Source organism: Pleuronectes platessa, chromosome 7 (genome assembly GCF_947347685.1).
Source record: "Pleuronectes platessa chromosome 7, fPlePla1.1, whole genome shotgun sequence".
NCBI classification, from domain to species: Eukaryota; Metazoa; Chordata; class Actinopteri; order Pleuronectiformes; family Pleuronectidae; genus Pleuronectes; species Pleuronectes platessa.
In genome coordinates this window covers 16,677,214-16,693,587 of record NC_070632.1, presented here as the reverse complement: position 1 = coordinate 16,693,587, position 16,374 = coordinate 16,677,214, and the positions used below count along the sequence as shown (strand labels likewise).

The 16,374-nt window shown below is 40.1% G+C and overlaps 1 protein-coding gene across 4 annotated transcripts; it reads right to left on the bottom strand.

Annotated features, from left to right (window-relative positions):
• Positions 1 to 1,272: 1,272 nt before the first annotated feature.
• LOC128443935 (tyrosine-protein kinase CSK) lies at positions 1,273 to 16,309 on the bottom strand. Of its 4 annotated transcripts, none has more exons than XM_053426169.1 (13): positions 15,889 to 16,309; positions 8,096 to 8,180; positions 7,893 to 8,006; positions 7,672 to 7,784; positions 5,611 to 5,830; positions 4,435 to 4,528; positions 4,257 to 4,322; positions 3,840 to 3,939; positions 3,660 to 3,750; positions 3,482 to 3,555; positions 2,914 to 3,109; positions 2,711 to 2,797; positions 1,273 to 2,616 (listed from the first exon to the last, which is right to left on the bottom strand). In XM_053426169.1, exons 2-13 carry the CDS (start codon positions 8,102 to 8,104, stop codon positions 2,431 to 2,433), a joined length of 1,350 nt encoding a protein of 449 aa, XP_053282144.1. In that variant the 5' UTR covers positions 8,105 to 8,180; positions 15,889 to 16,309; the 3' UTR covers positions 1,273 to 2,430. The 4 variants fall into 4 exon arrangements, with proteins under 4 accessions (XP_053282144.1, XP_053282145.1, XP_053282141.1 ...); XM_053426170.1 differs by having other exon boundaries at positions 8,096 to 8,159; XM_053426166.1 differs by having other exon boundaries at positions 8,090 to 8,180; positions 15,889 to 16,308.
• Between the last annotated feature and the right edge of the window lie 65 nt (positions 16,310 to 16,374).

The following is a 16,374-nucleotide window of genomic DNA, read 5'->3' as shown; positions in this document are numbered from 1 at the left end:
GTTCGCACCCGCAGCGTAGTGCCGGGAGGAACCGGGAGGCGCCGCAGACACACACACATACACACACACACACACAAGCACATCATCTCCTGTGGTGGCGGCGACAGTCACCTGTTAAAACCAGCATGATTTACCGCTGAACCAGCGCGGAGAAATGATGATGATGATGAAAGATTCAATATAAAAAAATGTAATATAAAATTAAATTGGAAAAAAAAAAAAAAAAAAGCTGCGCACATCCTGCGCAGAAGCCCATTGCGCACATCCTGCGCATAACCGAGCTGCGCACTTCCTGCGCAGAAGCCCATTGCGGCGGGGTTTATTTATTTATTTTTTAAATTAAAATTTACATAGTGTAAGATATTTTGCGATTAAATTTCTAAATTCCCTGCCGAATTTAGGAGTTCAGTATATTGCCAGTTTGAAGATGGGAAAGAGTGGGGAACGAACCCGGGACCTTCATGTTTAAGGATACGCGCTCTACCAACTAGGCCACACCACCTGCCGACATCTGGGAGGAACTAAGCACGATAAGAAGATGGACAAACGATGGTGTGAGTGTGTGTGTTCGTGTCACTCTATGCTGCTTTTGATACACACTTCAAAGAAATTATATTCTACTTTACTACATATATTTGACAGCCTTACTTAAAAGTTACTTTTATATTTTTGGATTTTAGATACTTTAACATGCTTTAAAAAACTATTTTTAGAGAATAACCCAGTAGTTTCCAACCTTGCTAGTTTCCATCTGATGTCCTGAGGCTGCCCCCTGCTGACTGCTGGGTTCCTCTGCTGCTCTAGGTTGGTTTGTGCAGCTTGTGATTAACATCCTAAAACATCCTCCTGGATGGCTCCCTGTGTGAACAGTCAGACGGCGGCTCGCACAGAATTTGCGCTTCCGCCTCAGGTGTGTCCCTGACGTACACGCTGCGGTGATAGATGGCGGTTAGATGAATCAAAAAAAGATCAAATTATCAGGTGCACAATTCAGAAAGCACCACAAAGTAGAGGAGGAGAAGAAAGAACAATATAGAGGGTTATTTAATCAGATAGTATGATTAGTTTTAGAAATCTTTACCAAAATAAATAATAACAATTTTCCTTTAAAAAAAAGAAACGTGTAGTTGAGTAAAATGTAAAAGAAAAATTGTTATGGATGAGCAAGTAGATTATTTCAGTGTTATTACAGGGTACACTTAACACAAAAATATTAAATAGCAAATTCTTTAAATTTGACAACTTTCAATAAAAATTTGAAAAATCGCAGAATGATTTTCAAAATTATTTTTATTGTTGAAAATGGCAACACATTAACTGTACTAACATTGTCTTTTTCTCAATACATACACACTCCAGATAGTTTGGTTGAATCCAATGAGTTAATGATTTGTTCTCTGTTATATTTATTTACATTGGAATGATGACATGACTGAGCTGAATGATTTTGGTTTTATCAGTAGTAAAATGGACATTTCCAACTTGTGCTTCTTTCTTTGACGTACAGAGAGATTCAAAAATAGGCAAAATACAAATATTGAAGGGCTCATTTGACGGTTGTGATCCTCAGCTCAAGAGGGAGATTTCACTTTTCCATCAGGCCGTCGTTACAGGGCGTCTGTTCACAGGACAAGACGACTTCATATTTCTTTCATCCCAAGTGCTATCAATATGCTCAACAGCGATTTGCAGTTTGCTTGTTTTTTTTCCTTGAAAAAATCTTTCCGATTTTGAATTGGCATTTATCTTGCAGATTTGTAAGTAGTAGTCATTTTCCATTTTTCTGTACTTTCTGAAGTATGTTTATATTGTGAATGATGATGTTGCCCCTGTGTTTTTTGGTCTCTTTCCAAACTTTAGCTGCACAACAAATGTCCCCTTGTGGTAGAATACAAAAAAAGATGACCTTAACCACAAAGAAATTAAATTTAACATTCACCAGTTCATGCAAAAAAGGTGTACCTGGAAACTGTAAAGAAAAAAATATTAATACAGCAAGTAATTGCATTTTGTGGCACCTTTCCTCTTTGGACTCATACCGTGGACTCGGTCAGCGTGATGATGAAGGTCACAAGTTCATGTAATGAACTGATGCCAATATGACCAAGAATATCAACTGAAAAAATAAAATAAAAAATAAGAGACTTTAAGGCAGCACTCGTCGATATGACAGTTAATCATTCACTCTTGATAACAGAGCACTAGAAGGCGAGAGAAAATGAGGCAGTAACTCAGAGTCGCTGCTGTTTGACGAACCTGAGACACTATGAAACCTACATTTCATATTCGTAATCAACAGTCAAAGACGAACGTATTTGTTGTTGAGATATAAAACAGTCCATGAGATCAGTTTTTTCCTCCCCGGTCATGGTCCAAGTCGTCAGAATGAAAGAGGATCAGAGTCTTTTTGTTTCTCCTCTGTCGGATCTCTCACAGATTTTTTCCCATCCCTTTGCTGATGTGTTGTAGCCTCTCCTTCAGCATCTGGAAGGTTGGTCGAGCCCCAGGGTCCAGGTTCCAGCACATTTTCATGATGTTGTACACGACTTCAGGGCAGCCGTCTGGACAGTCCATTACATATCCTTTCTCCACTCGAGGCACTACTTCTTTTAATGGCTGCAGAAAAAAGCAGGTGATCAGAATGTGTTTCACTGACAGCAGGAACTGATTTAGTGTGAAACTTTCTGTGTAAAAAACTATTGATACTCACAATTCTTGGGTAAGGTACTCGACCAAAAGAGTAAATCTCCCAGAGCAAAACACCGAAGCTCCAAACGTCTGATTTGGTGGAAAATTTCTACCAATGACGATAAAAACACAAATGTCAGAGTTTCTTTCACTGTGTAGTGGTAACACATGGCGAAGCCCACGACACACTACATGTTAGGATGCCCTTCCAAATATCACTGATACCTTTTCTCTGAGGGCCTCTGGGGACGTCCACTTCACAGGCAACTTTGCAGTGTCCTGAGTGGAGGAGGCCTCCTTGGTCAAACCGAAGTCACTGACTTTAGCGATGTTGTCTTCGGACACGAGAACGTTCCGAGCTGCTAAGTCTCGGTGGACGAAGTTATTTGTCTCCAGGTACGCCATGGCTTCAGAGACGTCTCTGTACAGGAGCAGAGGAGAGAAGTTGAAAACCGGGAGGAGGTTTCCTTTTATACTATCAATGCTGGACTCAACACATCTTCTGGCGATTAGACTATTTTTGGACACCAACACATTAAGATCTTAATATGACAAAATGATAATACACAAAGCAGTAGCTAGTTGCAGGCTCTAAATTTAATGTAAGAGATTGCTTTGCATGTTTATGTGACACATTCTCAAATCAGTATGTTAATGTTTTTTGCAGCTAAAATACAAACATATCTGCAACCTGCTCATCAAACCAGTGCTCCACAGTGCCATTAGTGGGACAAAACCTCACAGTCTACCTTTAACACATATAACAGTGGATGACAATTGCAGAAATACTCACAGTGTAAAATTAAGGAGGGCATCTGCACCGAGTACTGTCCGTCCTCTGGAACGTAAGTAGTCAACCAAACAGCCCTGAAATTAAACATTTTATGAGTTTGCAAGTTCATTACTTTGATCAGGATGTTAAATAATATAAAAATATTATAATATATATGATCAGACAGTTGACCACCTACCTTTGCCATGTACTCAGTTACTATGTAGAGACTCCCATTCTCCTCTACGATGACTCCAAGCAGCTGCACCAGGTTATCGTGCCGTAGTTGTCTGAGGGAGGAGAAGAGCACGTGCACCTGGTATTATATTATCATTTATTCCTGTTGTTAAACATAGATAAATGATTCAATGATCCTTACGTCATGACAGAAGCCTCAGCAATAAAGGCCTGTGCTGTAGCATCATTTTTGATGCACTTCACGGCTACTTTTGTGCCTCTGTAGTCTCCCACCATGACATCTGGAACAATCACAAACAATGACCATGTTGTGTGGGTAAACAAACAGGGAAACGGCTTTTATCAGTCCCTGAGCTGAGGGACACATACAATCATGGCAGAAAAAAATTCATGTAATGATGAAATGTTCACAGCAGGTACTGTTTAATCTTTATTCACCCTCTAACCACGGCCAAATTACCAATCCGAGGCTCTGAAAATGCATTAGTACAAGTTAATAGTATGGTTGTGATTTCTGCCACATTTAAGCAATCATATAAAACTGGGTCACTTCTATGTCGCAGTGTAAAAATAAATAAAGGTTTGAACGTGAACTTACCTCCGAACTCTCCTTTTCCAATAACCTGCTGTAGTTTGAGTTCATTCCTGTTCATTGACCAGCCGCCTGTTGGTCAGTCAAAGAGAAAACAACCAGCAGCTCAGACATAACAGGCCCACGGATGCTTCTCATGGTCAAAAAGGCTGAAATGTCACAGTGGGAAGAAACTGAGTCTCACCCTTAGAAAATTCATCCTGAGCAGCAACCGTCCCCTCCTCCACCTTTGGCTTGAGGAGTCTGGTGCACAGGCCATCAGCATCTTTGGTGTAGTGCTGGAGACAAATAAAGAACAATTTAAAACTAAGCAGGAGCAAAATGATTGTAAAGTGGACACAATAACATTGACCAGGAGAGTGTCACCTGGTCATGGCCTTATATAAGCAAAGGAAACACCAGAACCACAATTTCAATAACTTGCAAAGTTCTCCAACTTCTCCTCTCCTTCCAAACATACTTCTATTTGGGCTTAACAATGAACTGATTAGATTGTCTTGGTCAAAGGTCGAATATCAAGGTCACTCTGAAGTCAAAAAAATTAAATCAAGAAGTAATGCATTAAATAATTATAATAACTTTTCAGACAAAAAAATTAAAGATAAAATAAGGTAATGAAACTTTATATCCAAACAGTCAACGGTCAACTTCACTGTGACAAAATAATGTTGTGCATTAACACTCTTAGCAGAGACATACGACCGTGAGACACTAATTCTAAATTTTCTCCATTCATTCTATTTAGGCACTGCTTCTTTAGCTTCTGCTTCTTTAGCTTCGATCTAAACATGTTATTTATTCGTGTGGGTTCTGTGTTTATTAGTTTTATTTTATGTAAAACTGAAGCATACAACTGCACCAACTTTTTTAACACTAACAGGGCTTCAATAAAAATGCACATGACAACAAAAAAAACACCATTACACTGTAGGACTAACTAAACTCAGTGAGCAGTGCTTCACTATGACCAATAGAGGGCTCTCTGTACAACTGACAGCAAAGGTTTGACTTTAAGTAGGTCAAACTGAACTTACACATGTATTTGACTCTTTAGAGTTTAAAGCATGCAGCTGTTCAAAAAGAGTTTCACAAAGCAGTATGAGTCATTTTCACGTCAAATGTCTCAGTTCTTTTTGAGATTAGAACTCTGAACCTCAGCATACTGTTTGCTCTTCCTCTTTGACACTTCCTGTTCATTATATGTTCCAGGAACTATATGTGGTCTAGGCGGCAGTACAATGGCGGGGGAACAGGAAAGTGCATCGCTCGTACAGTAGAGTAACGCTTGATATAGCTCAAGAGCAAACACCAGAAAAGCCTTGTTTTTGCATGTAAAACAGAGCCTCATGTCATGTCTCACCTCAACCAGCTGCATGAGGTTCTCAAAATACTCCTCCTCGTCGATAGATAACTTGCCGTTGTGGTAGATGATGCGGTAGTGCTCCACCTTGCCATCGCAGCTCACACACAGGGTGTAGTCCCCGGGGAAGTTGGTGCTCTCTCTCACCAAGAACAGGCCTGTTTCTGGAGGGCAAAGCAGCTGCTCCGCCTGATTCCGTGTTATCTTCCCATGAAACCACCTGAGAGCCAGAGGTTACACACAAGAAAATTACAATCTAAATGAAAATGATCAAATACTAAAAGTCCATCGCCAAAGCTAAGCTTATCCCATAGATTCATCATAAGCCTTTTGACAATGCATTGACGAGGCATTGCAACGGATGACACTGACTGTGTTCAGACCATAGTTCAGACTATGCAAAAGCAGCAACAACACTGAATTCCTGCGATAAGCAAATACTCTATCATAGGGTATCATTACCCTATAAGAAATTTCCATCTTTCCTTGTTTAATGTATTTCATGATCATATTATTTACCATAAATGGGCCCTTAAGGAAAAAGTATGAATACAGTTATTGAGAGATAGAGATTCGAGTGTTTTACATAACCCCTGTGATCCATTTTATTACTGACACAGTCACAGATTATTCATTATATTTTAATTTGCATCTGGCTCCATGAGAAAGCCACAGTTAAATATTACACAGAAAATCTTTTGGGAGCTGAGACAACTTTTTTTTCCACTGAAATAGAAACAGCTTCCTTCTCAGTTTTCAGTTCTCCTATGACACAATACCACCTCCACTCAGAGGCCTGAGCTGCATTTTAAATGAGAAGGTCAACTGACATTCCTATACTTGGGTCTGTTATTTAAAATTTTCATATTCAGGTTCATATTTTGGATTTGGGTTGTAGCTGGAAAATGTTTACATGCTGTAATGTTCAGAAAACACATCACTTTCCTGACTGTCCATTGCTGTAGCTCCTCCCTTTAGCCTCTGTCTGAAACTCTTCGATTTAGCTCCAGTTTCTTTAAGGCTCACCTTCTCGTTAAAGCTCAGGCTGCTCTGATCTGTTTTGATTGGTCAACCACTTTAAGCACGTTTCCCTATTCCCTCTTTATCTGGCTTTGTTAGGGGGGGTGTCAGGCTAAACGAAATAAGTGTACATTAAGCAGATGTCAGACCGTGCCCCATACACACAGGGGCGATTCTTCACCTCCCATTACCTTACAATCTTTGCAAGATGTATGAAACATTTACTTTAACTTTGATGAACTTAGACCCACGATACACACTCTTATCATGATGCCACATGACATCAAGATGATGTGGTGTTGGCTGGACTACAATTGAGACCTTTAAGGAGCTTCAGGAGCAGTGTCTTACCAAAAAGAAAAATTGAAAGGGCATAATAAATCTCCTTTAACATTATTTTTCAGTTTACTTGTAAAATTGTGATGACTTGAGAGATTGTGTGTCTATGAATATGCCTACACATAGTAAATAATGAGTTAAGGTCAATGCTAGGTAGATTAGATTAAGTGAAGCTCAAGTATGACTGCTATATAATCTTACAGTCCATATTTTTTACATTTCATTGTGACTGTCTCTTTGTTGGATTGGGCAGGTTTGGCATACGTTTATGATTAAGTGCACAGTAAATAAATCTGTTATTCCTACACTCATATCCACAAATGCATACGGGCATCTGCCATATGAAGATATTTTTTAAGTCTGACAAAGAAAACTCTCAACAGGAAGTCTTGCAGAATACGAGCGAAAGCTGAGCTAGAAACAGACACATGTGCTCAGCAATTACAACACGGCCCGACCCAACTGTGGTCTCTGTTCACTTAACTACAGCATCACTGCTGCGACGAATAGGCCATCTGCATTCATCCAACCACACAGCTACAGGCAGAGAGGAAAGTTGAGCTATTTTAGCCGTTGCTGCAGACACCACACAAAGCTGAGGGGGTGGCAGAATTTCACATATCTAGACAAACTATAACCTGTCTGCTTGGAAAGCAAAAGATTACATCAAATCCAACATGTCACAATAATCTGTGTACTCACGGCATGAGACTCAGCTTGCCCCCAGATTTGACACCTTCCCTTTTCTGAACATAGTTGGCTGGGATGGTTCCCTCACGACCTGCTGAGTTTTTAGCTTTGTACCAGTTTGGATCCTGAAACGCAAAATGTGGCGTAAGTAACTAAAGTCATTCAGTGTCTTGCCTAATTAGAGAAAATGCATTGTCAAGTTCACATACTTTGTGTGGGATATAAAACATTACCTTTGTGACGACAATGATGCTCAACAGGTCTCCTTTATTGAAGGGCAGGTCGTGTTCTGATGTGCCTTTAAAGTTGTACCTGGCCACACACTCTGTGCCCTGCGGCCAAGGAGTCTATGGGGATATGGGCAGATCAATAAGTAGCAATCATATCACAAATGGGTTTGAATATGTATTGTTACACATCCCTGTCTTACCTGTACCTCTGTCATGATGAGGGTGTTGGGTCCTCTCACAGGTGAGGTTTTCTAGCTGCTACCATCAGAGCTGGTAAACACACACATGTACCTGATAAACAAAACAAAATTCCCTTTAAATCTAGAGTAAGATGAAGCTCCTTCAAAGCTTTAACGCAAACATATTTATATATATTTATATTATTATATTATTAATATAAAAATATATGAAGGAAGGCCTTTAATTTTGGGTTTTGCAGTAGAGTAATTCACTGCAAATATATCAGCTATTATCAGAACACAACAGAATATAGTGTAAGTTTAGAGAGTGTCAGTAAAAATAGCTTGGTCACAGAAAGCAGAACTAACAGGTCTTCTTTTTTTAAATTACACTTTCACAACTGGGCAAGAATGTTTCCATGACGTAAAGCAAGACTATTTACAAGAGCGGATTCCAGTGAGGAGATTGAGCAATGACACAAATTCAAAAAGACAGAGATGAACCTCAGCGTAAGTTCTCAAATCTCTCACTCTCTCTATGCTTATTGATAAGCTGATTGTGGGCATTTCTAAATGGCCAATCAGATTCTGCTCTTCCAGCCAATCATGCGGCTCCTGTCAAACTTTAAATCCCTTCACCTCTCTTCCGCAGTCAGCCATCATCCAGTGACATGCATTACCCACCTCCACCCCAATGTCTTCAAGTCTCATCATCACCTTATCTGGATCCTCAAACACCTACAGTGTCTAGATCCCAGGGGGGATTATTGTACTACGTTCTGTTTCACCCCCCCATCTAATCCTGATGACATCACATAGGGGTCTAATACGCCCAAAGACTTATAACATTCACATCACTTCCTCTTTGCACATGTCAATAAATGTGGTTAAAATTGTCTCTCCTTGTTGAAATATACTACAGCATAATGCTATAACCTTCCAAAAACATGATCTACTTTGTGTTTCATATGGCAACTCGGTCCATTTCTACCTGAGTGGACACCCACTGGCTCCAAGCTGTGCTCTCTAGGTCATGCATGAATCAACATAGCTCTTCTCAGAGCTTGTGGTATATAAATTTGTGGTGAGATCTGACCAGGCCCGAGGGACTCAACCAGCCCAGTGTTTCTTTACAGTAATAAAGCAGCCACTGTGAGTGCAACCCAGGGCAGAGTTCCCATGATACAAATAAGAGCAGAGGCGTCATAATAAAATTATGACCTTTGGATAAAGTAGTGCTCAAGCCAACGCTCCAGCAAAAAAAAAACAGTTCCCCTCTTCATCCATCAGTTCCCACGCAAAGGTGGCAAATCTCAAAGGTCAGGGAAAATCCTGGCTTTAACCCATGTGTCACTGCACATGAGGTCACATCCTCCAACATGCTACGCAACTGGCTTCCTGTGTAAGAGCAATATCCCATATTAGGGTGGGGATGTTCTGCTGATATCACTGCCATAACACTTCCTTCTTCTCTCACACGCTTGAATAAGGAACCCGCCTCTTCAAAGACACCACACGAGAAACTATAACAACATGTGTCCCTGAGAGGACTGTGGTGACTGATTATAATGGGGATGTGGCGGACGTCCGGCCCTACGGAGAACTGCAGCTGTGTCTCTGTGTCGAGACATTTCCCGCGACCATCATCCACCCAAAAAAAACCCACAATGCCTCTGCAGCTCCTAAACATACCTAGAACTCTATGAGAAAACTAACTTTTTTTCACTAGATTTATGTCAGTAAACATTATTGTACAGAGTTCATAGTCTCAATCGCTTGTTTCAAGTATTCATCAGTACAGCATTATGTTTAGTTGGCAAATTATGGTCCCTTTTCGAGTCAAGTAGATGAGACAGCACAGAATGCATTGGGGCATGGATACTGGTTGATGGTCATGCAGTGTCCTCGAGCTCTCAAGTCAGGCTCCACCCCCCACTCCTTCAAATATGGCTACTTCTGGTTTCACAAAATTAAGATGAGGCTTGACAGGAAGCTTAACTCTGGGCCTTGAAATACAGTTCACAAACCAATGGGTGACATCACGGTGGGTATTAATTGGTCACCACAAGAAAAACAAAAGTATAGGCCACAGACTGAATCGTTGTGAGCCTGTAACATTCACTGTAAACAACATTTGCCATTTTTATGAGAGGCCTCTCGTAACAGGTTGAAAATGTCCATGACCAAACCATAGTAAATTTTTCTCCTCAAATAATTTAGTTTAAATGTTTGTTTCAAGACTGACATTTATTTTTGTCTAATTACAAAAGACACAAAAAATAAACTAAAGTAACGTCGGCTTCGCCGTTGGACAGCACTTTGGCCAAACCAGAAAAATTAAAACAACTATCAGTCCGATTATCATGAAGTTTTGTACAGATGTTCATGGGTACAGAGGATGAGCAATAATAACTCTTTGGACCAAAAGCATCGACCAAAGCCCAAACATCCATACAGCCAATCTAAAAACATAACTACAATTTGATCAAACTCCATTTGTTTTAATTTTGGTCAGGAAATCCTACCCACAATTCTCTGCCACAGAACATGTCCTTGGTGAAGGAGCAGAGTGATCTCACCAAGGAAGGAATGGATCGACTGGGCCACTGCTGACACAGAACGCCACTTTAAAATTCATCTCTTGCGGGACAGTGAATGCATCTCAGCAGCAGGCCACCAGCAGCTGACTGAATGAGACAGAACTGCGACTGTCATGGAGTCACATTGCAATTTCCAAAGAGCTCCACATGGGACCACAGCACGCTCTTTTCAGGAGGCTCACAATGCTGTCATTGTGCGGCGGTCGAGTGTCTACTGACCCCTGGGCTCCTAATGACTCCTGTCTCACTGAAAAATCATCAGTATCATCATCGGCCTGTCCAGTCAGAGGCTTTAAGGGCAGCGATGGAAATTAGAATTGTTAGCTCCACCAAGGAGGTTATGGTTTGTTAATAAGCATCATTTTACAAAAACTACTGGACGCCGGATTACCAGGAAACTTGGTGGAAGGATGCAGTGTGCATCACGGAGGAACAATTTCAATTTCGATGCAGATCTGGATCCGGAAGCAGAACCAAGATTCATTTTTTTTCACTTTCTTTACATTAGAGTTTGGGTTGTTTTTTTTTCTCAAGAAAAATTATTTTATTTAAAGAAATCAGAGATGTGTAAAGTGCGAATATCTTTGAACAGGTGAAATGTTTTAATGATTCTAATAATGTATTTTAATCATGGGTTTTTAAGTGTATTGTTTAATAATGGAATGTTATGGTTTATTATTATTGGCCATATGGTGTTTTAATCATGGGTTTGATGTAAAGTTAGTTTGATGGTATATTCAGTGCAGATGAATAATCCATAGATATTTATCAATATTAAAGATAGATCAATTTATTTTATTTCAGGTTGCCTTTTATAACAAATGACATTATTTGATTTCATGAATTAAAATAAATATTTTGTATCTTTATTCAGTTACTGTATGATCGCATCCTTTCAACTATATCAGAGAGTGGATACTTCACCTGTGCATAATTTCAACAACTACTAGAAAGTTCTGTTTAAATATGGTTAATGTATCTGATCCAATTACATGTTAATGTAATATGGTAATAAAGAGGCCTTGGAGGAGGAATGCACTCTTCATAATTTACTCTTTAAGTACAATCGATGCGTGTCTAATGGTAATATCACTATCATGTGAATTCACTGAATACAATTAAACTGCATCATGCCCAATAACAGCATTGCAATTCACACATCCGATGTGGACATATTGTTGTATTGTGTACAGGAGAACTGATGCAAGACATTATTCACTGAAACAGGAAACTAAGTGACAGTCTAGACCTGAATAGTGTCAGAGAAGAGCTTCAAAGGGTCGTATAGCTTCAAAAAATGATCTCTTTGTTTGAAGTGAATATCCATGTTTGTTTTAATACTCTTGTCATCCGCTAACAATCGTCTTTCTTCAAACCCGACCGGTCGAGCAACGTTCATCTCATGCAAATCAGCAACAGTGTGAACTGTAGACATCAGCGCCAGCCTGACTGCACCAAGCAAGACAGGACAGGTATGTAGGAATATTTTCTCTGGCCTTGTGTAAATGTGCCACTCCCTCGTCTATCTGCAGAAACAATCTGAGGTCAAAATGATAATTATACTATAGGTTTAGTAGCTGTGATACAGTGAAGTGAGGAGGAGCAGACAGGCTGTTGAAGGATTTGTAAATGTGTCACTCAGATTTAAATATTCCTTTGGAGAAAGAAAGCAACTTTCAAAGAGTTCTATGAAGGTACGATTAGTCTAATAGTGTATGTATGCATATCATTTTGATATAATAACTTTAATTGAGTATTTCAATTCTATACATCTTTATACCTCGACTCTACTAATAATGTACTTTTTAATCGCTTGGCTTTAGATTGTTGTTATGCTTCTGATAATAATTTAATATTAAAAAACACAAAATGAAATGCGTCTATCTGATGCTCCCAATCACATTTCAGTTCCGGTATAATTTATTAGCAGTTCCAATAATCAGACATAATTTCAATTCTTCATTATTTCTCACTTCTCAGATAGTTTAATTTGAATAACTGTTCAGTGCAAATAGAGGGAGAATTAAAAATATATAAAAAACAAAATTGACAAAAAAATAAGAAGAATTTTGTTAACAGTACAGATTTGTGTATCTGTATATTTTTTTTTCATACTCTTACGATAGAAATGCTGCAACTCTGAGTTTTTTTAAATCAATGCTGAAGACTCCCCTACTTACACCGCCCTTTTATTAAGCTAATTATTAATAACTTCTGCAAAGCTACTTTCATCCTTATATTTTTATTTAATTCTCTGTGTAACTTTTTTTTCTTAATTTACAATTTGTCATGAAGCATTTGATATTTTCTGTAAATCACTTAAAATGGCCTTGTTTTGGAAATGTACTATACTAATAAACTTGTCTTGATGATCTCATGACTTCTGACTGACAGACCCGTAGGTTGGGAAGCACGAAACTATAGCTTCCCCTCAATATGGAAACAGCAAAATGTATATAAATATATAATACATCATTCACTGGGTACTTTGTTTTATTAAACAATTACTTTTACCTTTGATAATTGAATCATGCTGCGTTACTTTTGATTGTGTAGTCCTATTCTCATTGAAAGGATTTGAATACTTCTTCCATAAGTGGATATCCAGTAGTAAATGTCACAATGAGGTTTGTGTTATTAAAGCAATGTGTATATTCCTCCTCGACATGTGGCAGGGGGCTGTGGTGATCCGCCCCGCACCCTGACCCTCCGTCCTCAGGTCTGATGCTCTCTTGTCATCACTGTTATAACATGCAGGGTGGAAGAGTGAAGGACAGAAGGACTTTCGCTCATGATCTGCTGACTTTTTAAGTGGCAGGTGCACAAAAGGAAAGGAGCGATGTGCAGAGGGAGCTCATGCTAACAGTTGCTTGTCCTGATAGTCTCCAGATGTTTTCCTCAGAGGAGGAAATCAACTCTGCCTCCCGGGCAACAGCTGGATTAAAGTGCAGCAGCTCAGCTCACTGACTCTACTGTGTTCTCTGTGACAGGAAGTGCCTATCTAGTGTTAGACCCTGCAGTACAAATGGTAATAGCGCTTTTCTGGCCTTGATGCCCAGAGCGCTACAGTACAGTTTTGCCATCCACCCACTCACACACACACACACACATTCATACGGGGCTTCTGCGTGCAGCACTTTTCTCTATCACACATGATTCATACACTGCCTTTCAAGCCGTCAGGGGCAATTTGGGTTGCAGCATTTTGCACACTGAATGGGCAAAGACAGGAATTGAACCGCCAACCTTCTGGTTAGAGGACAACCCTCTCTACCTCCGGAGCCACAGTCGGCCCAAGCCATCTTCATATCACTTAAATGACAGACAGTTTGGCCTACAGTCTAAAGATACAGCCTGTTTATCATAATTGAACATATAACTCACATAACAAAGTTGTTTTAAGAGCAGAGAAAAATCCAAGTTTAGTTGCAAGTTAACAAAAGTTCAGGCAACACAATGAGGCTCTCAAAACTTGTGTAACTGATGATTCAACCAGGGGAAGATATCAAAATCAAAACACTGTGCAGGGGAAAGCAGCCACATCTGAACCATGGACAATCACTTCCTTGCTGGGGAGCTTTGCACACTGTGCAGTGCAATGCTACTCCACTAATGCAGCTATGCATGACACCTTACACTGTGGCAGCATCGCTTTGCTGTGGTTTCATGCAATCTCATCATCTTGTTTCACCAGCTTCATCCTTCTTTACAGTTCTCTCACACTCTACACAAAGAACCATCAGTCCAAAGGGCTCTAAGGCAGCACCAGTGGTGTATTTGTTGGAAGGTTGCTGACCTTTGAGGGGACCCTGTCGCAGCATGAGGGGCTTCACCCTGAAACAGACTCGAGAGGTCCTCACTTCCTCTTGATGAGAAATGCTGCATCCAATGAACTTGGCTTTAGACTTTAAGTGCACTGATGGCTTTTCCGATTTATGATTAATCATTTCTAGACAATGACAGACAAAATTATGGGATGGCATATAGGCATCGCCATTTAGTAATAATCACTACGGGGATCGAGACAGCTCAATAGACTGCAAATACAGAAAACACATGCAAATGAGTAATAAACATGCAAATTAAGAAAGAAATCTTCAATTTGATGTGCAAAAAGTCACAACACATGCAAATACAGAAACAAGCTGCAAATTGCAAAAATGTTTCCAGGGGACCCAAAAAAGCGGTGAACCTGGCTTGTTGTTCTGGGTTTGTACCCTCATTGTTGAATGCACTTATTGTAAGTCGCTTTGGATAAAAGCGTCAGCTAAATGAAATGTAATAATGTATTAATGGTAATAGCTCAATGCTTTGTGAAGTTCCATCACCACTGACGAGTAGAAGACTTCAATGACTTCACAAAGCTGTTTTCGCAATTTGCAGGTGTTTTTTCCTACTTGCATGCGTTGAGGTCTCTCAGCCACAGTAACTAACCATGTGAAAGTCACACATTTCTACTGTTGCAGCTCGAGAAGACAACTCCCAGCTCAAAGTAACGGTCAACGGGCTCTGTGACAGTTCTGATAGATGCTCAACATCTTGTTTCCTCAGCAGAATACCATGATCTGTGTCGATACTGTTATCTATCATGTTGAGACAGAGCCATGTGGATAACTGCATGATACATCTACTGCATCCCAGCAAGACCACAGGAAGTGTGCACAGTTTGAAGGAGCAGAAACATGAGCGATGCTCTCCAGTGTCACACTCATGAGCGGTCGCTGGTGGCAGGAAGCTGCTGACCTTTGATGAGACCGTTAACCTTTTTTAAATATATAAAAGTCAGGATGTTGCGACATCACAAATGGTTGACTGTTCATAACCAAAGTTCCTACAAGATCCAAGACAGTTTGAAGCCCTAGGGGGCGTTGTGACTCATGTTCAACCCCAAAATGTAGATTTTTCAATACTTTCGGGTTAAAACGCTATATCAAGCGTCAATATATTTCATTGAATAACAGTCTTATAATTTAGTTAACAGCTCAATAAACCAATTTAAGTGTACAGGGTAACCTTAAGCTGATTTTTGTTTTACTGTGAAGCACTTGGAGCTGCACATACATGCATTTAGTTAACGTGCCCGTCCCTTAAAACGGCAAAAAAAAAACAAGTATCTTCTAATAAACTTAATTTAGCTTCATCAGAGCTGTTAGTTTAAGTACATGTGATAACTTCACTGCACGAGAAGCGATGGCCTGGGCCCCAAATAAAATGTCTTACCTGTCTGCAGATTCAGGGCAACAACAGGTGATCGAGCTCCGGACACACGTTTGTTTTCATCGGAGCAGCTGCAGCGGAATAACTCCCATTGACGAGTTCAACAACTGTGACACCGAGGAGCAGAGACACATGAAGTCCTGATGAGGAAGTGAAGCGGCCCAGGTGAAACTTCAGCAGTGTGAGAGCTGCTCAGTTTTAAAACGACACTTCTGCCGCGTCTCCTGTCAACATCACTCCAAAGAGCCTGCCTGGAAAGTGTAGAGAGAAACGACTTTTCTACAAACTAAAGAGTCGATGAGTTTCTGTGGAGAGGATTTGAAAAACTCTGGTGACGCAATCTGTCAAGAAGCAGGCGGTGGGTTATTCTCGATTCAAACTTCAGGCTGCTTCCCTTCACTTCTTCCCTGTGAGAAACATTCAAGTCTTCTTTTTTTTTTTTTGCCCCACCTTGGTTCTGCACATGCGCGGTAAAGCCCCAAACTCCTG